Source organism: Dipodomys merriami, unplaced genomic scaffold (genome assembly GCF_024711535.1).
Source record: "Dipodomys merriami isolate MVZ:Mamm:240054 unplaced genomic scaffold, mDipMer1.0.p SCAF_606, whole genome shotgun sequence".
Taxonomy (NCBI): domain Eukaryota; kingdom Metazoa; phylum Chordata; class Mammalia; order Rodentia; family Heteromyidae; genus Dipodomys; species Dipodomys merriami.
The window spans coordinates 480,855-506,803 of NW_027206187.1; the positions used below are offsets into that span (position 1 = coordinate 480,855).

The following is a 25,949-nucleotide window of genomic DNA, read 5'->3' on the forward strand; positions in this document are numbered from 1 at the left end:
TAGGTTGACTGCAGAGCTTGATTGCTATGAATACTACTCCCATGAATACGGTTATTCATGTTGAATCATATTTCTTCAATATGTATCCAAGTTGCTGTAAAGCTCATTAAAATATGTGTCCTTTTTTGGCATTGTCTAAACTTCCATTCTGATCTCCGTATGGGTTGCACTAGTTTATAATGCCACACAACTATATATAGTTCCTGATTTATTTCAACCTCTCCAGCATTTGTTTTTATTTTTTTTGAGTTGTGATAAGTACTCTTATGTGTTAAATGGAATTTGTGACTTTTTGATGTATATTTCCTTTGTGGATAAGAATTTCAAACATTTCATTTATTTATTAAACATTTACATTTGTACATCATTCCTAATCAGTGTCTTTCTTTTTTTTTGTTATTTGATCAATTTTTAAGTTATAAAATTTGTTATTTTCCAACAAGTCGTTTAAATAAGGATACAGTTGGACCTGTTGCAACAATGAGAAGTACAAGTTGTCATGTCAAAAACGAATTTTACAACTTGGGTGGGGGGAGGATCAGGTGGGGGTGGGAGGGAGGATGGGAAGGGATGGGAAGGGTAAACAAAAGAGGAGGCTACAATGCTTGATAAGAAATGTACTCACTATCTTGCACATGTAATTGTAACCCCTCTGTACATTATTTTCACAATAAAAAAAAAGAATTTGTGATTTTCCCCCATTCCAACTATTCACCTTAGTAAAAAATAAATATCATTACAGTGGTGCACAATTTACTAAAATCAACCGATTGCACATTTATAACACTGTGTTTTTTACAAGCAGGCAATTATTTCAATAAAGATGCCGAACATCTTTCACTAGAAAGTTAGATTGAATGGATAGTATCTCATATTAGCCCTAAGCTAATCTCAGAACTTACAGTCACAGCCGAGGCCCTGAGTTGGGCTAAGTAAAATGGACTAACACAGTAAAATAGCATTTAAAGTGATCAAAGGGCTTCATAAGTTTTTTAAAAAGGCACCACCTTCAACAGAAAATGGTTAACTTCACAAGCAGACCATTGGAAACTGAACATCAAGAAGATCAAAGAATAAAAGTATACAGAAGGACAACTTTAGAATGTTGACTCAGAATTGGGATGGGGGGACGACCATTAGATACCAAAACTCAGTGCTGAAGGAAAGAAGTGTTTTACCCCAAACCTCAGCTGTGTCTGACTCTCTCACACCACACACACACACACACCTCGTGTACACAGAGAATCCCAGGGGCAGTTATATCTGGGACAATGAACCTTTTTTCCTCTTCCTTCTAGATAATCAATTGTGATGTTGTGGTTGGCTCCAGAGCCGCCCCACACCTGAGCAGGAGGAGGGAAAGGATGCCTTAGACTGCAGGATGACCTTGTGTGCCCCTGGCTTCCTGTGTAAAAATGCAGTTTGTGGTCCACTAGGCAGGGGCGGCCAAGCTGAAATGGGGGTACACTTTGCCTGGAGGATGGCACCCCCGAGCCCTGCATGCTTGGTGAACCAGGCATGTGAAGCCCTGTGAGCATCTCTGTGATGGCCTCTGAGTGGTGTGGAGAAGCTGATACCTGTCTTTGGACATGGGAGAAGACAAGAGGACAGCAGGAATTCTGAAGCAGGAGAGGCACAGGAGTGAATGTGCCCTTCTGTGGAGAAGACTAGGCCACGCTAAGGAAGTTCCCAGGCTGCACGAGTTGGCCACTGTGCAGGTCCCCAGATTCCTCACCCGGGCTTGTCCACAAAGCCTGGTCCTGATCCAGAGATGGAACCTTCCCGGCTTCCCTGGGCTCAGAGCAGCAGGAGCAGTGAGCTTGAGACATGCTTCCTACACCTGGCCATTGAAACTCAAAGATTACAGTCACAATTCTTCTTTCCCTGGTATCCTAGTCTCTGCTACTCTGTTCTACATAATTCAGAGTACTATGTTTCCAGCCACCTGATCCATGACACCCCTGACACTGATACCACATTGCCTAAGAAAATAAGGGCAGAGAGGGCACAGCCAGTCGACTTGGGTACCCCTGGCCTCTTGAAGGCACATTGGGACAAGTTATTCTTCAGGTATTTAACATGAGTGACTAACTGGATGTGGAAAGGAAAGAGGTTATACAGAGGTGACTAGACCCAGATATGTAATTTTGCATTTTAAAAATTATATGAACATGCATATTCATGGTACTTATATTAATTTATGGAATAGTTGCATATAATTAATGCTATTCAATATTTTAGGCTCTGTGATAGTTAACTCATGAGTCTAGCATTGTCAATAAGAATTGAACTAATAACAAGTGGAATTTCACTGTCAACTAGTACAAGGAAATTATTGATGCTAATACCAAAATGAAAGCCAGCACAGTAAAACTGAATAAAGCTACAAGTTTGAAAGGAGGGGGTTAATGTTAAGGGCTTCTTCACCATGGAATCTGGGAAGAATACAATGTGTTTTGTTGAATTACTAGTCTTTTTAACCTTGTTAGAAATCAGAACTCTTTAGTGAAGGTTTTCAAAAAAATATCAACATGACTTTGAAAATTCATGATGTGAATTATCAGATTAACATTATTTGCGAAGCTGCCCTGAGATGCAGGCAGGCTTGATTCCTTTCCTATTAAATTAATGAAATAAGCTTAGTTTTGAATGGATGGACAGTCCATGACACTTGTTCCAAAACAAGAAGATACAGGAGAAAATTAAAGAGAAAGGAGAACCAAGTCTCCTGAAATTAGCAAAAATATATAGAAATATAATTTAAAAATTCATGGTCTAAAGCAAACCCTGGCAGGAAAATCTGTGAGACTGTTATCTCCACTTAACCACCGGAAAAGAGGAAATGTTGCTGAGGCTCAAGTAGTAGAGGGCTCCCCTTGATCTGAGGAGTTCAGGAGCATGTTAACACTCAGGCCCAGAGTTCAAGCCCCACAACTGACAAAAAGAAATAAAAAAAAACAAGATTAAAGCATCAAACAACCTGAAGATGTTGTCCAGAATAAAGAATGTGGCATTATGCATTTACATGACTTAGTCACTTGCAACTTAGTTTACCAGGGGAGGGTGGGTGATTTGTTTGTGTGCCAAAACCTGCAAAACTATTTTGCACTTTACCAAGGAAGGAGGGATTGGAGGAATAGGAAAGATGTTTGGTGGCCTTTCCTTTTGGTTCAGTGATTGTTTTCTGGAGTCAAATTCAAGAAATTTCACTGGTAATCCTACTTGCATGAGGAATTAAGGAGCCATGCATTGGAAGTGGTCTTTGTTCTGTCCTTGGACTGGTTCCAACTGCCACTAGGTAATCCAGGTCCCACTTCAGGACCATGATTCCTTGAAGACAAATTACCCACCAGGCAGGTGGACCTAACCACAGCCAAAAAAAGGCAAAAGTGCCATGTCAAAGGCACCATGTGAGATCTAGACCAGACAGATTTTTTGTCATCCTCATTTTGTATTACTTTGATTCTACAAAATAATATACAGATTTTAACACCTTCCCCCTCTCCCCCCTCCCACATTTTGGATAAAGCTCACAAATATCCTGCCTCTAGCTCCCAGGACACTTAACTCTTAGGTTTGCCAAATCGTATCCAAGATAGAGAATGACTTAATTGTATTTTTTGGGGGGTCCGGCCCTGGGGCCTGAACTCTGGGCCTGGGCACTGTCCCTCAGCTCTTGAGCTCAAGGTTATTACCTTACCACTTGAGCCACAGCGCCACTTCTGGCTTTTTTTCTTTTTGCTTATGTGGTGCTGAGGAATTGATCCCAGGGCCTCAGGCATGCAAAGCAAGTGCTCTACCACTGAGCCACCTTCCCAGGCCGACTTAATTGTATTTTGAACACATAAAGCATGCATATAAAACTAGCACATTTGATCTTAGGAGAAAACAGCCTTGTTCCCCTCTAATTTATCGACTGATAGGCAGTTTTGGAGGAGAATATGTTTTCCTTTTTAGCTATAAAGCTTGTAGGAAACTATGTTCATAATCTGGCTGCTCTTCCCCATACCTCAACACCTAAAATCCAAATTTCACTAGAATTTACAAGAAAGTATACAAAAGCCAAACATTGGGAATGCTCAAATACAGAATGTTTACAAAACCCAGAATATAACTTGTTGTCTGAGGAAGGGGCTCTCTTTACATAAAATCTATTCCATGGACAAGGAGCAGGGGACCCTGAGGCGGCGGGAGGATGCAGGGAAGGAAGCTGCCACACTCACCTGGGTACAAAATTTGGAGTAACCACCTCTGGGCCTGTCTTTCTCCTCACAGCCTAGCAGAGTCATCCCCTACTCCAAGAAGGCTATGTACAAGCAGATCTGGAGAATGGCTTCGATTCAGTCATCCCCATCATGAAATGCAGTGTGAGATACCAGGGAAGAGTCATCCAGGCCCTGGGCCTGCAGGCAGGTGCAAGAGTGCTTCAGTGGCACCGTGCCATGTAAGCCATGTCCAGGTAGAGCTTCCAGTGACTGCAGCTGGCTCTGTGCTGTGGCACCCACTGAGGACTGCCCTAGCCTGCCAGCATGTCTTCTCCCACAGTCCACTGGCATTGCAGAAGGTGGGAAGGCTGCAGCTAGGCTTTTACTTCACCAGAGGCCCCAGCATGCCCAGTGGGCCCAGTGTGCCAGATGAAGAGGCTGCCATCTGAACTACTAATTTTATGGAGCAGTTGTAAATAAGGTGATACACATTAGTGTATGCACAATGTTATATCCTGAGTCAGTAGTTTCCAAAGTACATTGAACTCCATACTAGCAAGAATGGATTTTATTGTTTGTATTTATAAGGCCATAATGGCAAACTGAAATAAAAGTACAATAAAATTGTTATCCAAAAACATAGTATTAAATCTCAGAATTTGAAAAATAGTTGCATGTAAGTACTGCAAATGAAGTTATACTAGAATGATAAAATACGCACAAACTATATTACTTCAGTTACATTCAAAAGTAAAAAAAGGAATTACAGAAAGAATACTTACTGTACACAAAACACTACAATGGTTTCAAAAGTTGAAATAATGTAAGTTATGTATATTGTTGTAATAAAACATAGTATTTTCTATGTTCTGGTCCTGTTTATATCACTGAAGGAAAATATTAGAGAGTAGAAATTATATGTGGCACCAGTTGCTTCCGGTACCAAGAAAGGGAGTGTCACTTCTAAATGTGCATCCTGGAAAGACCCTCATACCCAGCCCACGTAGACCCATCAGAGGTCCATGTGATTACCCTGCGGGCTCCAAGGTACCACAAGGCTGCTGCATTGTATCTATAAAGCCTTCACCTTTGTATTACATTGAGATTTAGGGAGTAAGGGGGCAATGGAGCTTATAAAAAGAGTCGTGATATTCCAAGAGAATATCTAAAACACCTGTCCACACATACACATTTCCACTTTCTACCTGAACCTAGGGAAAAAAATACAGTGAACCAAAGAAAGTGGGCCCTAAAACTAAGTAAAACTTACTAATCAGACATGAGTGAGGCAAGCAAATTTAGCCTAACACACAAATATGCAAAAACTTCACTGTTTATACAAATACAGTTGGAAACAACGTGCAATAGAAGATAGATATCTTGTATTAATACTTACTCAGCTAGACCACGGTGGCTCATAACTACAGTCTTATAGAGGAGAATTGAGCTCTTGACAATAACAAGTCTGCAATATGACTTTTCCCAAATAACCAGCAAAAGCTAGGCTGGATCGGGTGCTGGTGGTTCATACCTGTAATCCTAGTTACTCAGGAGGCTGAGATCTGAGGATCGTGGTTCAAAGCCAGCCTAGGTAGGAAAGTCTGTTAGACTCATCTCCAATTAACCACTAGAAAACTGGAAGTGGTGTTGTGGCTCAAGTGCTCACCTTGACCTGAAGAGCTCAGGGACAGAGCACAGGCCCAGAGGTCAAGCCCCATGACCAACAAAAAAAGCTAGGTTGGAGGCATAACTTAAGTGGGAGAGTGACAAGCAAGCAAGCTGAAGCCTTCAGTTCAAACCCTTGTACAAGATAGCAAGGAAGCAAAGATATCCTCAACATTTTCATTTCATGAAGGGAAGGAATGAGGTGGTTGTTCCATCAATTCTATCTAGGGAAATCGTCAGTGATCTTTCTGACAATCCTCAAGATGACAGAACCAGTATCTTCTCTTTTTAGTCTCTCTCTCTCTCTGTCTCTCTCTCTCTCTCTCTGTCTCTCTCTCTCTCTCTCTCTTTCTCTCTCTCTGTCTTTCTCTGTCTCTGTCTCTGTCTCTGTCTCTGTCTCTGTCTCTCTCTCTCTCTCTCTCTCTTTATCTCTCTGTGTGTGTGTGTGTGTGTGTGTGTGTGTGTGTGTGTGTGTGTGTCCATTGTGGGGCTTGAATTCAGAGTGTGGGGGCTGTCCCTGAGCATTTTTGCCAAAGGTAGCGCTCTACCAATTTGAACCACATTGCCACTTTCAGTTCTGGTGGTTACTTGAAGATAAGCATCTCATGGACTTTTCCTGCTTGGGCTGGCTTTTGAACCTCAATCCTCAGATCTCCGCATCCTGAGGAGCTAGGATTATAGGACTGAGCAACCTATTCTCAGCTATGGGAAGTCCCTAACAGGATGGTAAGCTGAATGCCAATTAACCATTCTTATCATTTTCTGTCTGGTGCACAGTTAGACTCTAATTCTGGCCATGTACTTACTAATAAGTTGTTTAACCCCTGTGCTTCCTTGTGAGAAAATTAAGATTTAACTGCTCAGAGCAGTTCAGAGTTCAGTGAATTAATACACAGTTCTATAAAGAGCAGATGTTGGCACACAGTAATACTTAAGAAATGCTATTTTTATAACAAAATACAACTTGTGACAGTTATGCTCACATATTAGAACACATGGGACAAGCAACATTTCACATTCCTCTAAGGAAGCAACATCAAAAAGAAGAGCAGTTGTGATTGTCAGTAAAAAGAAAACATTATTGGGGATATAGTATTGAATTTATTCATCTAGAGTTTCTATAACTGAGAAGTACACATTATATATTTTTGAAAGCAGCAATGTTAAATCACTATTTAGACAAGGCTGAGACCAGCCAGTGTTCCGAGAGGTATCCAGTTAATGTACTTTCCCAAAATTCATATAAAGTTTTCAATGATGGCTTTTTAAGGTTTTAAAGTACATATAAATTAAGCTGCATTAATAAAATACATCTCAACTCAAATATTGTGTGTTTTAAGCATGTAGAAACTGCAATCTGTTTTAAAACACCCATACAATTAAAGGAGGTACTCTTAAGGAAGGGACCCAAAGGTGCAATGAATGCCTCTGTGCCAGTGAACCTGTAAAATATTTATCAACATGAATGCCAGGAACTGGCAACACGTTTTTAATATTTTTCCCATTGTTGATGAAGATGGTGTTGTTTTTTACTTTTTGGTCTTTGTTTCTTGTTTTTTGTCTGTTTGTTCATTTAACTGTCTTTGGGGGGGGGTAAGAAGAGGCAAAGAAATGGAAGAACCAAGGGTAAACAAATGCAACAGTGATACTCAGTAGACACTATCAGGAAAATGAACTGTACAACTATACAATTGGTAGGTAGAGATGGTAGAGGGAAATGGAGAGAGCAAAGGAAGGGGAGAAATTGCCACCAAAGAAATATATTCATTATCTGCTTATGAAATGGTGAACCCTCTGTGCATCTCTTTAATAATTAGTAACAGGGACTGGGAAAGTGACTAAGTGGTAGAGTGCTTGCCTAGCGTGCATGAGGCCCTGGGTCCGATTCCTCAGCACCACATAAGCAGAAAAAGTTGGAAGTGGTGTTTTGGCTCAAGTGGAAGAACACTAGCATTGAGCTAAATAGCTGAGATACAGAGCCTAGGCTAAGGGTTCAGGCCCTATGATCAACAACAAAAAAAATACTAACCATTTTTTTTTAATCTCACAGTTTCTTTTTGCCATAAATTTGTAATAACTTCCACTTTGGTTTTGCTTTTTCTTTTGTTGTACAGGTTTCTGGGTCTTGAGCTCAGGGTGTCTCTCTCTCTCTCTCTCACCTCTGTCAGCTTTTTCTCTCAAGGCTGGCACTCTACCACTGGAGGTATACCTTGACTTCCAGGTTTTTTTTTTTTTACTGTTTAACTAGAGATCAGAATATTTATCTCAGATTCATCTGCCTGAGCTGGTTTCAAACTTTAGTTCTCAGATCTCAACCTCCTAAGTAGCTAGGACTATAGATCTAAGCAACAAGTCCCTGGCATTTAAAAAATTATCATAAAATATTTACAATTGTGACATTTACACATAATGTTATCCTCCCTCTTCTCAAAACAATTTCAACAGGTTTCAGTTTTATTTTGAAAAATCTACTTAAACCATATTCATTCTCTTTCCCCTTAGTTAGTCAACCCTCTTACTAGTACTCCACCCTAGCCTCTCTCTCTCCCCCAACTTGCTATTGATCAAAAGCTTTCATGTAATTTTCACATATAGTTACAATGTATCTCAAAATTATTCACTCTCTTTTCCCCTTCCCCTTCTCCTCTTAAATAGACTTGTAGACTCAAATTGTATGTCTGCCCATAATAATAAAAGAAGAATCATGTCTACAAATACATATGCTTTTTAGGTATAGCTTTTATATAGGAGAAAAAACATATATCTTGTGGGGTTTTTGTTTGTTTAGCTTAGCTCATTATGATGTCTTCTAATTATATGCATTTTTCTGAAAGCGACATGATTTCATTTTCCTTCATGGCTGTGTAACATTCCATGGTGCATCAATACCACTTCTTCTTTATTATTCAAGAAGATTCCAATGTTGGGCGCCGGTGGCTCATTCCTGTAATCCTAGCTACTGAGGAGGCTGAGATCTGAGGGTCAAGGTTCAAAGCCAGCCCGGGCAGGAAATTCCGTGAGACTCTGATCTCCAATAAACCACTAGAAAACCAGAAGTGATGCTGTGGCTCAAGCGGTAGAATGCTCGCCTTAAGCTGAAGAGCTGAGGGACAGTGCCCAAGCCCAGAGTTCAAGGCCCACCACTGACCAAAAAAAAAAAAAAAAAAAAAAAAAGAAGAAGAAGAAGATTCCAGCCGTCTGATTCCATTATTTGGCTATTGTACACAGTGCTGTAATAAACATGAGTTATTCTGACATCTTTCTGGTATATTGATTTATTCTATTGACATATGCCTCATACTAGTACAGTGGAGTCTTTGGAAGGGTTTATTTTTAGACTGATATCCATAATGATTACACTAGTTTACATTCCCACCAAAAGACTATAAAGATTCCTTTTCTAATACATCTTGCCAGCATTTTTTGGTGGCTGTCATTCTAACGGAAGTAGATGGAATCTCATTGCAGTATTAATTTGCATGTTCTTTATTATAACTAAGGCTGTTGGACATTTCCTGATGACTTAATTAGCCATCCTGTTATTCTTCTTTAAACTATGTAATTACATTATTTGTGGGTTTTTTATGTCTAATTTCAGTCCTCTGTATAGTATGGATATCAATCCTTTATTTGTTGGATAACTGGCAAAGATTCTTCTCTTATTCTTTGAGTTGTCTCTTGATTCTGGTCGCTTCTTTTGCTTTGAAAAAAACTCTTAATTTGATACTGTCCCATTTACCCATGTTTATTTCCATTCTCTGGAGTCCTATTCAGAAAATAATTACCTGTGTTTCATAAGTTTTCTTATATTTTTCTGTAGTAGATTTAAAAATTCAGTTCTCATTTTGAGCTCTCTGTACCTCTTGGAGTTTTTGTTTTTGTTTTTGTTTTTAGAAGGTGACAAAAGGCCCATTTTCAGTATCCTAAGTGGATGACCCATTTTCCTAACACCATTTATTGAAGAGTTTTTTTTTTTCTCCAATGTGTGTCTTTTGGCTCCTTTGTCAAATATCAGTTGGCTACAGATCTGCGCTCTTATTAAAAACTTTTACTCTATGAACAAGATGTTTTTCTTTTCATTTTTATTTGCAAGTCCTGGGCCTGAACTCAGGGCCGAGCTACTGCATCTGAGGTATTTTTCCCAAGGCTAGGATTCTACCACTTTAGACACAACTCTAGTTCCAGCTTTTTGGTGGTTAGAGATATGGATCTCACAAACTTTCTTTTTTTCTTTTTCTTCTTCTTTCTTCTTTTTTATTGTAAAAATATGTACAGAGGGGTTACAATTACATGGGCAAGATAGTGAGTACATTTCTTAGCAAGCATTGTAGACTCCTCCATTGTTTACCCTTCCCATCCCTTCCCAGCCTCCCCCCGCCCCCCCACCCAATTCTCCACCTTCACCAATGTTGTAAATTTCGTTTTCTACATTACAACTTGTACTTCTCATTGTTGCAACGAGTCCACCTGTGTCCTTATTTAAACGACTTGTTTTTCCCCTTCCCCTCCACAACTTATACCACATCAAATACAGTGAAAGCAGGGGTTATACTGTGGGGGAGGGACATACAAAGCAACAAAGAAATAATCTTATGACATTGCCCCATTTGTTAGGAAATGGAAAGACTTGGAAAAAATTATATTAAGTGAAGTAAGCCAAGCCCAAAGAAACATAGGTCCCAAGTTTTCCCTTATTTGCAATATCTAGTAAATGTATGAGCCAAGCAGAAAAGGTCAGATAACGTGATGTTAGGAAAATGAAACCTAAGTCATGTAATTAAATGTTTTTTTTTCTTTCATGCATTTGTTTCTAACGCATTTATACGATTATTTCTCACAAATTTTCTTAACATGGCTGGCATCCAACCGTGATCCTCAGCTCTCAGCATCTTGAGTAGCTAGGGTTACAGGCATGCACCATTGGTGCCTGGCTTTAAACAAGATCTTAACTCAAATGTATTTGATGTATTAAAGGACGCACACCTAGTTGAAGCCCCTTCATAAATGCTCACATATACCCATCAGACAGACCCCAGTGGGTCACTTCATTTTTAAGCACCCAGTAGTCCCAAAGTCTAGCAAAATAGCAATGCTAAGTTATTGTAATATTTTCTTTGTTCTTTTGCCATGAAACAAACCAAGATTAAAACACAAAATGAGTCATCAATGGCTGGTGACTAAAACCATAAATACCAAGGAGTCTGAGATTGAGTGATGTGGTTCGAAGCCAGCCCCAAAAGGAAAGTCCATGAGACTCTTATCTCAAACTACCAAAAAAGCTGGAAGTGGAGCTGTTGCTTGCTTCAAACAGAATAGCACTAACCTTAAGCACAAAAGCTCAGGGCACAGAGCCCATGCCCAGAGCCCAAGCTCCAGGACAGGCACCCACACACAATAAAAACCCTACAGACATACAGTTTGTACTGTTTGGCAATTAATGACTAAAAAGATGTGGGGAAAGAGAAAAAGGGAAACACAAACACCTGAGACTATAAAAATCAGCATTTATTAAACTTGAGCAGTGAACTGAATTTACAGAGAGGAAAAATCACAAATCTACCCTTTGTGTTGACCTAAATTATTTTATGCATAAATTCAAAACTCATGGTGTACTAACAGCTTATTGAACCATTTGATCAAATCTACAAAGATGAGCAAAAATTTGTTTTGACAAATAATGTTCTGCTGAAAGCAAACTGACAATGCTAAGTTCATTACAAGAAACAGCCCGAGAGATTCTGTCTATACCTTGACTTGTTATGCTAGAGAAAAGCATGCCTCTTTGTGTGACTAGGCTCCAAAATTGCTGTTGAACATTTCAAGGCTTTTAGTACCTAGCTCAAATGTAGTCAGCCTTCACACTGAACCCAAATCTCTAACAGTGGATGGAGTTTCATCAAATGTTACCTGGTAACATACAATTACCTGCTCTCAACCGTATAAACTCTAAGGCAGTATTATTGAAAACTCATGTGTGGTTGTCTATTAAGCTTTTATCAAAATACTATGTTTTTAAATGATATTGATGACACTCCATGCCAGACCTGTGAAGGAAACTCAAAACTGTCAGAACTACTTAGTCACGTGAGTCTGTCCTTTATTCTATTCACTACTGCCAGTGTTTTTGGCATGAGCCAGGGATGGACTGCACATCACTTCTCATTCACTTCTTCACAGATCCAAAGTTCACATGACAGCACTGACTGCACATCAGCTGATTACAAAAAACAGGGACTGGGGACTTCGCTCATTGAAAGAAAACTTGCTAGCAAGTGCAAAAATTTAACTTCAGACATCAGCTCTGAAAACTCCAGAAACAATTAAACAACAAACACAACTACAACCACAACCACAAAAAGTGACTCTTACTTGTTGTTGGTGGCTTATACCTGTAATTCTAGCTACTTAGGAGGATAAGATCTGAAGATTGTGGTTCAAAGCCAGGCTGGGCAGGAAAATCAGTGAGACTCTTATCTCTAAAAATCTAGAAGTGAAGACATACATGGTTCAAGTAGAGTGCTAGCCTTAAGCACAAAAGCTCAGGGTCAGTACCCAGGCCCTAAGTTCAAGCCCCAGATTCTGCACACACAAAAATATCTTACTCTAAGACTTATTTATGAACTAGCATCACCTAAATTAGTCACAAACAAAACCAAAATGAATGCCACAAGACATGTCTTCCTAACACCAATCTTGGAAGCCCCACAAATGGCACAGCCAGCTCTACATACACACATATAAATATTATGTGTGTATGTGTATATATGTATATATACATACATACGTACATGTAATTGAAGTAAAACAAGAGATCATTGAAACTACGGAATTTGAGATTGAGCAACCACTCAAAAAGTTTCTGTTCCGGTTCCATAGAAGAGAATTGTGGTAAACCTAATTTTACTTTTGGCATTATTATTTTATACATTTGTCTTTTAGAACAGATACTCAAGGAAAAGAAGTTCTGTCTGGCATAGTGGAACAGAGTGGAACATTAGCATTCAGGAGGTGGCTGTAGCAAGCTCACAAGTTAGAGGCCAGCCTGGGACACAGAGAACTCCAGGTCACCCTGGAACTTTCTCCAGAATAATACTAACAATAAATAAAAACAAGATTGCATAAAAAGCTTAGATTCTTTAAAAGAAGAAAAATAGAAATACAGTTGCATCAAGTTTTGTAATTTACAGAAAGGTGGTCTTACACAGTTTCTTGCTCTACACCGTGCCTTACCCTACAGTATATCCTATCACTTTCTCAGCAGACACCATGAAGGCCAAAACTACTGTAAAAGCAAACAAATACCTACTCTAACTAGCAGAATTGGCAAAGATCTAAAGTATCATGAAGCCATAGAGAAATGTCTAACAGGAGCATAATACAGGAGAAACTTCTCTTGGAGCTGCAACCCACATCTACAAATGATTATAAAGTAAGATGCAATACCAAGAAGCTAAAAGAACTCTGAAAGGTCTCAGAGAAGTATATAATATATGGGTATTTAGAAAGCTTCTTGAGACATACATAAATATGCTACGCCATATACTTGTTAGGGCATCAGCAAGGATGTAGACATCTGTCACAAATCATTTAGCAAATATAAAATTAAAAAGCTCTTTAAAAACAGTTTCAAATCTAAATGCAACAGAGCAAACTTGTTTTAAAAATTATTACCTAGAAGCTGGGCACTGGTGGTTCAGGCCTGTGATCCTAACTTCTCAGGAGGCTGAGATCTGAGGATTGCAGTTCAAAGCGAGCCCTGGCAGGACAGTCCATGAGACTCTTATCTCCAATAAACCACTGAAAACTGGAAGTGGTGCTGTGGCTTAAGTGGTAGAGAGCTAGCCTTCAGCTGAATAGCTGAGGGATAGCTGTCTGGCCCAGAGTTCAAGTCCCACGACCACCATCACTAATAACAGCAAAAAGTTTTCACCTAGGTACTTATACCAAAAAAAATTATCTCAGTAATTCAAAGCTCCAAAACAGTCTCTGCTTAGGGATATCTAATTATAAAGCATAATTCAACGATCACAATTCTTAATATAAGCAAATACAAGTACACAGACTTTCACTTCATCATAGGCTTTCAGAGGACACAAATTCACTCCTTACCTGGTGTCTTTACCTAATCCCCAGCTACGAGATACATATCCACACATGCTGTTTCAGTTCTAGCAGCTCTAGAGAAATGAAGAGTATTCCTTTAGCATACAATTGACACTCTAGTCAATTTCTACATCAGAAAAAGTGGACCATAAAAGTTGTCCCAGGATCAGCCTTTCACAGAGTAATACCATACTGATATGAAGTTGGTTAAATATTCAGACATAATAAACAGATTCATGTATTACTGAAACTTATGTGCAAAATAGTATTTATAAAGTGACTTAGATTTTATAATTCTCACTGTATCTTTCAAAATCTCGTTTCCCTCTCTGGTCAAATTCATCAAAAGCTCTGTTCCCGGGACCACCTCTGCCTCTGCTTAACATGCCCCTCTTGGGCCTCCACATCATCTCAGTTGCCTGTCTCCATCAAACCTGTCCACTGGTCTAGGAAAAGGTGACAATGCCATATGATAAGAGAACCCAAGCCTCTGCCTATGTTCTGCCACATCCAGTCTCCTGGATGGTGTGGTACACCATCAGGCTCTGGTGTGTAATCACCTGCCCACTTTCCCTTCTGCCCATCTTCCTGCTTTCTGAGAACCTCCTTTTTTTCTACTAGGCTATAATCTCCTAAGATGTAGTTCTAAAGGACTACATCATTTTAATTATTTTAACCGTTGTTTATTAACATTTTTTATGTGTAAAGGCTTTTCAAAACATTTGCCATAAAATAAAATTACTTATTTAAAAGAGATCCTGGCCAGGTGCCAGTGGCTCACACCTGTAATTTTAGCTACTCAAGAGGCTGAGATCTGAGGAGCACAGCTCAAAGCCAGCCCAGAGAGGAAAGTCAATGAGACACTATCTCCAATGAACCACCAGAAAACTGGAAGTAGAGCTGTGGCTTAAAATGATAAAGCACTAGCCTTGAACAAAGAAGCTCGCAGAGAGGGCCCAAACCCCGAGTTCAAGCCCCATGACTGACCAAAACAAAAAGGGATCATGAAATCAAGAAATCCAGAGCATTAATCCAGAGCTTCAATACTTGCACCAGTAACGTTATACTATCATTTTCTCATGGCTAAGAAAAGCCATTCTTTCCACAATAGAAAAAACAAAAGATCCCATTTACAATTTTCTTTTCTTGAAAAGAAATGCCAAAGTACTGATGATTAATTTTGCTTTTCATATAAAAGACTATTCTAAATAAATTCTCTACATTGGCTTTTCCATCCTCTAACGAAATCCAAAACAATTTTAAAAAGGAATTTTTTTTCTGATTTAAAATTCTATTCTTTTCCAATTTCCTTTATTAGCATTTAATATAATTTTGAGAAAAAAAGAAATTATTTTTAACCTATCAAAATCCCTTATGGAAATTGGACTAGACATAGAATTACAGAAAAAAAAATCATGCCACAATATGAATTGTTGGAATATAGTCCAAAGGGTAATAATGTTTTAAATAGTTTTTATTGAGATTAAATGATTACATGAAATTCACAAATTTCTCACTATTTTGCAATAGTAATACTTAGTTAAAGTCATATACACATTTTAACCTTCACAATGCAAAATTGTCATTATCATGGTCTATAGTTTGTGAATTGCATAAGCTTTGACAATACAACTATTTCTTTCAAATCGGGTGATATGTACCTTTCTTTCCTTTTGTTTAGTGTATGCTGCTCCCTCTTTCCCTCTCATTCCCTCACTCCCATTGCTGCCCTTCAGTTACTTAGTTCATTTTCATCAATGTCTGATGTAGCTGATGGGCCCCTCTGTTTTGTGTTTTCCCATTACCCTCTGATTCTGTGTCCTCCTCCTAGCTTCCCTCAGATGTGCACACATATATGGAATATATATGCATATATATACATCATATATATGATCAAGAATATGGAGTCATTTAGAAATGATATGACAAATTAAGTAGTGGTCCCTTGTTTCTTGAGTCCTGTTTATTTTGTCATATCCTTGCATTTTGGTTTTAACATCCACATATCAGGGAGCCATGTGCCATTTGTCTCTCTGATCTTGGCTTACCTTGTTCGAAATGATTTGTTCTAGTTCTACCCATTTCTCTGTGAATGACATTATTTTGTCCTTTCTAATGGCTGCATATTTCATTGTATATAGGTACTATAATTTTTTGATCCATTCACCTGTAGTGAGGCATCTGAGTTGTTTCCAAATCTTAGATATTGTGAACAGTGCTGCAATATACGTGGAGGAGCAAGTGTCTTTCTATCCTGGTTCTTGTTGCTCAGGGTAGATACCTATGAGTGGTATAGCTAGGTAATAGGGGAGGTCTATATTTAGCTTTCCGAGGACCCTCCAGACTGCGTTCCAAAGTGGTTGTATTAGTATACATTCCCACCAGCAATGCAGTAGGGTTCCTCTTTCTCCATATCCCCTCCAGCATTTGTCTTTGGCAGAATTTAGGATGTGGACCATTCTGATTGGGGTAAGGTGGTGAACATTTCCTCATCTGTTTCTTTGCCATTTTTATATCTTCTTCTGAGAAGTCTCTCTTTAGCTGCTTTTCCATTTAATGATTGGATAGATTTGGGAGGGGGTAGTTTCTTAAGTTCCTTGTATATAGTGGATATTAGGACTTTCTCTGATACATTGCTGGTAAATATTTTTCCCAGTTAGTTAGCTGTCTTTCTAGTTGTGTTGCTATTTCTTTATCTATGCAGAAACTTTTTATTTTAAGGTAGTCCCATTTGTCAAGTATCTCTCCAATTTGTTGTGACCCTGGGAATCTGTTCAAGAAGTCCCTGCATGCCTGTAAGTTCAAGTGTCTCTCCTACTCTGTTCTGCAGTCCATTTTGAGTTGATGCTAGTGCATGGAGACTGGTTGGGGTACACTTTTAGCTTTCTGCATGTGTCCACCCAGTTTTCCCAGCACCAATAATTCTTCCCCTGTATGTCTTTGGCTGTTTTGTCAAATATCAGCTGAGTATAGGTATGTGATTTTACTTCTGGATCTTCTAATCTGTTCCATTGTTCTTCGAGTCTGTTTTTGTGCCAATACTAAGCTATCTTTGTTATTATGGTTCTGTAGTAGAGCATGAAATCTGGTATCGTGATCCATCCTGTGTTGTTTCTTTTACTTATAATTGCTTTGGCTATTCTAGGTCTTTTGTAAAACAGAAATCTTTAAAAAAAATTCTACCCAAAACTTGAACAACAAACACATATATGGAAAGTAACATCAGGGAAAATCAGTCCTATATTTATAGAAATCTAAATCAGATAACAATAAAACACAAAAGTCTTTTCAAATATATTAATGATAGAAACCAAGCCTAAAAACATCCCTGTGTTCTGCTACACTGTAATGCTTGAAAACAGAATATTTTCCATATTCATTTCCCCTTTGCTTTTTTTTTTGTTGTTGTTTTGGGCTTACTGTTTGTTTGAAACGTGGTTTTCCTAATCTAACCCAGGATATGAACTTGAAATTATCCTGCTTCAGCCTCATAATTACTAGAATATCAGGTGTAAACCACCATACCAGGTCTTCTGTATTTTAAAACCTGATGAAATGAAATAATCTTGTACTCACGAAGTTTAATATTTGAAAAACTCAAACACAAAAGACAGAAAATAACAAATGGTTCAAGAATACAGAGCTTGGTGCCAGTGGCTCACACCTGTAATCCTAGTGACTCAGGAGGCTGAAATCTGAGAATTGTGGTTCAAAACCAGCTTGCTCAGGAAAGTCCATGAGATCCTTATCTCCAGTTAACTACCAGAAAACCAGAGGTAGTGCTGTTGCTCAATGTAGTACAGAACTAGCCTTGGGCAGAAAAGCTCAGGGACAGCTGTGCTCAGACCAATTTCAAGGACCAAGATAAGAAAAACAAAATGACACTTCCCTACATATTTTTCACATGACTCATTAACAGGAGCCCACTTCTAGTGCTCCTACCAAATGTAAATGGCAGTGTTCCTCCAGGAAAAAAGAAATCAGAGAAACACAAACCATGGTGTGTGTTACAAAAAGAACTGATCTACACTCTATTCCTGATTAAAGAACGTAGACCACCTCATGAAATTTGAATGCAAATCAGATAATTTAAAGAATCAGGTAACAGTGCTATATTAATATTAACAATTGTTTTTGACACTCACACATCGTACTTTCAAATGACAAAGAGAAAAGTATGTATGTAGAAAAGGAAAGAATGATAAAGCAAATATGTTAACAAGTTGATAATTAGGGAATCCAGATGAAGGGTATAAAAGAATATTTCATATAATTTTTGCAATTTTTTGGGGTCCGGTAATGGGGCATGAACTCTCGGCCTGGGTGCTGTAACTCAACGTTTCAGCTCAAGGCTAGTGCTCTACCACTTGAGCCACAGTGCCATTTCCGGCTTTTTTCTTTTTGCTTATGTGGTGCTGAGGAATCAAACCCAGGGCCTCAGGCATGCAAGGCAAGTGCTCTACCACTGAGCCGCCTTCCCAGCCCCGCAATGTTTTTTATAAATCAAATTATTTTAAAAGAAAAAAAGAAAAGGTCAATACATTGTCTCATATCCCTGTGCCCCTACCATTACATATGTTATTTCACAGATTTTCATGTCACAAAAATCTATCTTTTTCAAGGCTACCCTACTTATTATTTAAAAAAAAGGTAGCTGGGTGTGGTTGGGAGATAAGGAAATGATGAAAGGGTGACAGTAATCAAGATGTATTGTATTCAAAAGCTGACATGTTCAATTGTACTTTTTAAAATTCCGTACTTTTTAAAAATGGTTGCAGTATGGGTTTTTGCCTTTGAACAAAAATGTGATGTTAGGAAAACAAACCCTTAAATATGTATTTTAATGTTTTCGTTTCTTTCATGCATGTGTTTCTAACGCATTTATAAGATTATTTCTTTGTTGCTTTGTATGTCCCTCCCCCACAGTGTAACCCCCGCTTTCACTTTATTTGATGTCAGTATAACATGTGGAGGAGATTGGGACAAACAAGTCGTTTAAGGATTCAGGTGGACCTGTTGTAACAAGGAGAATTACAAAATGTCATGTCAAAGCAAGCTTTACAATGTCGGTGTGGGGGGGGAGGGGAGTATGATTGGGTGGGGGGGAGGGGGAGGCTGGGAAGTGAAGTGAAGGGTAAACAAAGGAGGAGGCTGCAATGCTTGGTAAGAAATGTATGCATTATCCTGCCAATGTAATTGTAACCCCTCTGTACAGTATGTTCTCAAATAAAATAAAATAAAATTTAAAAAAATTTCATTTTTTTATAGAATAAAAGTCTGAATAGAGAAAAAAATACATAAACCTTTCAAAAATATAGTTCTGATCTAAGAGGATTTTCATATATAAGTAGCCATTACGGAGAAAATTTGAAATAATCACCAAAAATAAAGTGAGCTTTTCCAGAACTTTTTCAAACCTTGTGGCAGATCCACCAGGTTGTAGATTGCTGTTTTATGTGTCCCTTCTAGTTAGTCACCACATGCACACCCCTTCAGATGAGCTGCTCTCTACTACATGTGCTTTATTTACTTAATGTAATCAACTCTAGCAGGGGTGAAGCACATTTGACTCATGGATCATTTAAGACCTGAAAAATCATTTGGTACACTACAGGTTATAAATATCCAAAGGGACCTTGGCAAAAACAGGTTCATCACCCCAGCCTTATAAAGCCATGTTCTTTGGCTAAGACATTGTTTAGGACAAGGTCCTAAATGAATTTGGTAGTCAGGAAGTCAAAACACTTTGAGAACCTTGACTCCCTAGACAAAGAACTATCTTGCTAACAGGAGGCATAAGATAAATAATAGCTACCTTTCTAGAAGGCTCTGCCCTGATTCAGGAGACAGAATGCACCAGCGCTATGCCACACTTCACACCAGACAACTTTCCAGAGATTGGTATCATGCATCATATTAGACTTTTTTTCATTCGTCTCATGATAGTCTACTTAGCAGATCATAGAATTAAGAATCTGTTTTAATCTGCTTAGGAGTCTGAATTCATAATGCTAAATCAAAACCCTAATTATATCCCTATTCTAAAATTAGCTCCTTAGTCTAAAACTTCATGTACGCATTATCCTGCCCATGTAATTGTAACCCCTCTGTACAGTATGTTCACAAATAAAATAAATAAATAAATAAATAGATAGATAAATAAATAAATAAAAAGAATACAGTACACTCATCTGTTTTGGTTTTGTTTTGTTTTGCTGTACTAGGGCTTAATTTAAGGGCTGTAGCCATGCTACAAAGGCACTCTACTTGAACCACGCCTCGAGTCCCTTTTGATTATTTACTTATTCATTTTTTTCTGGTGTCAGTATTGGTGCTTACACTCAGGACCTTGAGCTTTTACTTACCATTATGTTTTTACAGCTGCTTCTCTATTAGGTTACACCTCTAGTCTGGCTAATTAGAGAAAAAATATAATGGATTTTACTGCTTGGGCTGACTTCAAACTGTGATCCTCAGATCTTAGCCTTCTGGGTAGCTAGTATTACAGATGTGAGCCACTAACGTCCAGCTATTTTGTTAGTTTTGTATTCTTGCTTTTGTTTAGGCCAGCCTGGACCCCTATTTATGCTTCCTACATAGCTGGCAGGCATGTACCACCACCCCCAGCTTTTTTATTTTTATTGTGTAAAAATACCGTACTGAGGGGTTAGAAATGCATGGGCAAGGTAATGAGTATATTTCTTATCAAGCATTGTTGCCCCCTCCTTTGTTTCCCCTTCCTCTCCCTTCCCATCTCCCAAACCTCCCACCCCCTCCAGCCAAAGTTGTAAAGTTTGTATTTCGACATAAGGACTTGTACATCTCATTGTTACAATGACTCCACCTGTATTCCTATTTAAACGATTGTGTGTGTGTGTGTGTGTGTGTGTGTGTGTGTGTGTGTGTGTGTGTGTGTTATTTTTGTGTTTTTTCCCTTTCCCTCCATAAATTATACCAACATCAAATACAATGAAAGTAGGGGTTATACCATGGGGGAGTGACATAGAAAGCAACAAAGAAATTATCTTATAAATATGTTAGAAACAATTACAAGAAAGAAAAAACGTTTGAATCCTTATCTTGAGATTCATTTCACCTAACATCAACTTATCTGACCTTTACTACTTGTCTCAGACATATACTAGTTATTGCAAATAAGCGAAACCATGGGACCTATGTTTCTTTGGGCCTGGCTTACTTCAGTTAATATAATTTTTTCCAAGTGGTGTCTTGCATAACAGCTATGTTAACTGGTGTGAAACACTGAGTGCTTCTCATAGTTACAAGAAAATTATTTTTTTCCTTTACAGTGATACTAGACATTGATCCTAGGGCCTTGTACATGCTAAAGTGCTCTACCAATAAAGTACCTTCCAAACCTACAGTTAAATTATTATTTACTTATTTTTGTTGATCTTGGGGCTTGAACTCTGGGCCTGGGTGGTGTCCCTCAGCTCTTCAGCGTAAGGCTAGCACTCTACCATTTGAGCCATAGCATCATTTAATGTTTTCTGGTGGTTAATTGGAGATAAGAGACTCAAAGACTTTCCTGCCCAGGTAGTCTTTGAACCGCAATTCTCAGATCTCAGCCACCTGAGTAGCTAGGTTTATAGGTATGAGCCAACAGCGCCAAGCTCCACAATTTAGTTTTAATTATACAACTGGTCCTGAATCTTAATATAAGGTAGTCTCTGAAATACACGAAGATCTTTCCGGTGAAAAGTGTTAAATAGAATGGGCTACTTATTAGGATAATTACAAATATCATGAAAACATTGCATTCTCCCTCGAAATTTCCAAAGACCAAAGCTAATAGTGACAGATATTTTCCCCCAGAAATCAGTTGAAAGAGGTCAAGACTGCAAGTGAATCCACCTTGCTTTTCCATGCTGGAACTGCAGCTTGAAGTAGGTGATGCAAACATTGCATTTCACCAGCCCTTTCCAATTAAAGGCTGGCATACGGATTTTGATCAATGATCTAAACATAAGCCTAGAGAAGAAAAAGTATACAGTAAAATTTCCAGCAAGAGTTCTCATAAAATAGTTGCATTTTGGCTGAGGAAAGCAAGCTGAAACAGCCTCTGATGGTTCAAGAATATACTGAGCAATGGGCCTCTGGAAGGTTTCTGTACAGATTTGGACAGTGATTACATCCATTTCCATTGGGCAAGCTTCTGATTTCCACATTCTGGAGGATTAATGTTTCCGGTGTATGTCAAAAAGCATTTTCCGAAGTGCTCAACATTTCTCTATTCTAAGCATTCATTCAATCTCCAGACTAAATTTAAAATGTTTGAGTATAGAAAAGCATAGACCTTCATAACAGGGCTAAAAGGAATTTGTGTAGATCTCTAACATTCATTATATATAATTTTAGTACAGTAACTACATAGATGGAAATTAATGTGGTGCTTGCTGCTATAATGCACTTGAAAAAGAACTACAAAGATATTCTAACTATAAAATTAAATATAGATCTCAAAAGCCATTTTGCCTAGACTCTAAATGGACAGATAAATTGGTAAGTGCACTGGATTACAATGTCAAGCAGGAAGTAGACTGCATCCCAGTTTTATATCACTTAAGTTTTGAAAAAAGAAACAGCACTATGCATTTATGTAATTAAATTTGTGCATATAAATTCACATTGCTGACAGCAGGAAAAATAAAAAATCTTCATCCAGTGTCATACATGTTTAAAATTTCCAACTCAGGGTAGGACTGAAGTTCATTGGTAAAGTCCTCTGGCTTGGCTTGCTTGAGGCCCATGTTTGATCCACAATATGATAAGAAAAAGAACATGACAAAAATATAATTTTAAATTATAAAACAGTGAAAAGTCAGCTTATTAGCAGTATTAGCTGCAGTGTCACACTCTTCTAAAGGACACAACATTTTCATTTGTTTAAAAAAATGAAGCTAGACATGAAGTCATGATGGCACACACTTCTAATCTCAGCTATGTAAGAAGCATAGGGAGACATCTATGTCTGAAAAATAATGAGGCCATCAGTTCCAACTATTACAGCCAAAAATACATAGATAAGTAAATAAATGGAGAACCTTGCCCCGTTTAACTTTGTATTTGTCTAATTTGAGAAAAAGTAAGGTCAAAAGTTTATTATCTCATTTGTTTAAATAAGGTCATACACTTACTGACATATGGAATAGCATTTGGTTTTCAGCATCTTTATTTTACTGACTTCTGATTCTCAAGTAGCAAATTGACTTTGCCCAGATAAAGGCAGAGTCATGATTTGCACAAGTCAAGGTACCAGTTCTTAAAATTTTCTGATAGAGCTGGAACTCACACTTTGTGTGTGTGTCTGCACACACACACATGTTTGTGTGCATGCTCAGGCCTCAGCTCTGTCTCTCAAGACTTCAGGCTCAGGGTTGGCACTCCACCATTGAACCACAGCCCCACCGTGGTTAACTGGATGTAGAAGTCTCCTGGACTTTATTGCCAGGCTGGATTCGAACCTAGATTCCATCTCAGCCTCCAGAGGACCTAGGAGAAGAGGCATGAGTCTCTGCTTCCCAGAAGCAGTGCACAAGTATTGACCAAGCCAGGAACAGGTCAAATAAGCTCTGCTAATGATGACAACTACACATCTAACATCACTACTCATAACAGTGACAACTACAAACCTAACCTCAATACTCAGAACAGTAACAATTATACACCTTACCTGAATACAAAGAACAGTAAGAAGAGCGACAACTACACACCTAACCTCAACACTCAGAACAGTCAGAACAGGGAGAACTGCAAACCTAACCTCACTACTATGAACAATGACAACTACATACCTAACCTCAGTACTCAGAACATTCACAACCACATATCTAACCTCAACACTCAGAATAGTCAGAACAGTGACAACACACTTAAACTCAATACTCAGAGCAGTGAGAACAGTGACAACTGCATACCTCACATCAATACTCAGAACAGTGACAAATATACACTTAACCTCAACACTCACAACAGTGAGAACCACACACCTAACCTCAGTACTCAGAACGGTGACAACTACATATCTAACCTCAGCACTCAGAATGGTGATAGCTACACACCTAACCTCAACACTCACAACAGTGACAACCACACACCTAACCTCAGTACTCAGAATGGTGACAACTACATACCTAACTTCAGTACTCAGAACGGTGTTAACTACACACCTAACCTCAATACTCAGAATAGTGACAACAGCAAAACTAACTTTAGTACTCAGAACAGTGACAGCCACATACTTAACCACAGTACTCAGAATAGTGACAACCACACACCTAACTTCAGTACTCAGAACAATGACAACTGCACACCTAAACTCAATATTCAGAACAGTGATAACTACACACCTAACCTCAATACTCAGAATAGTGACAACCACACACCTAACCTTAGTACTCAGAATAGTGACAACTACACATCTAACCACAGTACTCAGAAAAGTGACAACTGTACACCTAACTTCAATATTCAAGACAGTACCAACACACATCTAATCTAAATATTCAGAAAAGTGACAATTGCACATCTAACCTCAGTACTCAAAACAGTGACTACATACCTAAGCTCAATACTCAGAATAATGACAAGTACACACATAACCTCAGTACTCAGAACAGTGACAACTACACACGTAAGATCAGTACTCAGAACAGTGAAAACTGCACACCTAACCTCAATACTCAGAACATTGACAACCACACTGCTAACTTCAATACTCTGAACACACAACAGCACACTGTAACTCAACATTCAGAAGAGTGACAACTACATACCTAACCTCAGTACTAAGAACAGTGACAACTACACACCTAACCTCAATACTCAGAACAGTGATAACTACACACTTAACCTCAACACTCAGAAAGTGACAGCAGCTCACCTAACCTTAATACTCCTAACACTGACAGCAAACACCTAACTTCAACACTCAGAACAGTGACAACTTCACATCTAACCTCAATATTCAGAACAGTGACAAAGACACACCTAACCTTAACACTTAGAACAGTGACAACCACACACGTAATGTCAACACTGAGAACAGTCTGAACAGTGACAACTGCACACCTAACCTCCGTACTCAGGACAGTGATAACTATACACTTAACCTCAACACTAACAACAGCAACAACTACATATCAAACCTCAGTACTCACAACAGTGACAACTGGACACCTCACCTCAACACTCAGAACCCTGACAACCACATACCTAACCTTAATATTCCTAACATTGGCAACCACACACCTAACTTCAACACTCAGAACAGTGACAACTACACATCTAACCTCAGTAATCACAACAGTGATAACCACAGACCTAACCTCAACACTCAGAACAGTCTGAACAATGAGTACTGCACAGCTCACCTCACTACTCAAAACAGTGACAACTAAGCTCAACACTTACAAAAGTGACAACTACACATGTAACCTCATGACAACAGCACACTTCACTCAGCAATCAGGGAAGAAGGGGGAGGCAGGTGCAAGCGCCGTAGGTCAGGGCCGGTAAGGTGGAAGTGCTTTCTGAGACGCCCTTCCCCTTCCTGCACCAGGCTGTGGTCTGATGAGGCAGGAGGCATCTAGAAGCTTGGAGGTGACAGGGTTAGGAATGCCGTTTTAGAGCAATCAGGGGTGATTCAGGACTGCAAGTGCTGCCAGGCCAGCGTCAGCTGGAGAACTGGAGAACTGCAGCCCTGCCCATGTCCTCTGCCTCCCGGCCCCTGTATCCTTCGTGTCCCTGCGCCCCACCCTCCACTTTTCCCCCCTTTCCAGGTCACCCCCTTCCCTTTTTGCCGGTCCCCTTTCACACTGTGCACTGGCTGGGATGGTGGTTGCGCAGCACCAGCCCTCTCTGGACTTGTGCACAGGCCCCGCAACCCCCCAAATTTGCCTGACTCCAGGGCCACCTGAGGCGCAATCTTCGCGGCCATGAATGCTCTTGACCCTT

At 39.0% G+C, this 25,949-nt stretch overlaps 1 protein-coding gene across 1 annotated transcript; it reads left to right on the forward strand.

Annotated features, from left to right (window-relative positions):
* Positions 1-5,172: 5,172 nt before the first annotated feature.
* Positions 5,173-25,393, forward strand: LOC138814749 (GATA zinc finger domain-containing protein 14-like). The gene is made up of 4 exons (XM_070003860.1): positions 5,173-5,252; positions 23,520-24,472; positions 24,859-24,932; positions 25,001-25,393. The coding sequence occupies exons 1-4, from the start codon at positions 5,173-5,175 to the stop codon at positions 25,391-25,393; spliced, it is 1,500 nt and encodes a 499-aa protein (XP_069859961.1).
* The last annotated feature ends 556 nt before the right edge of the window (positions 25,394-25,949 follow it).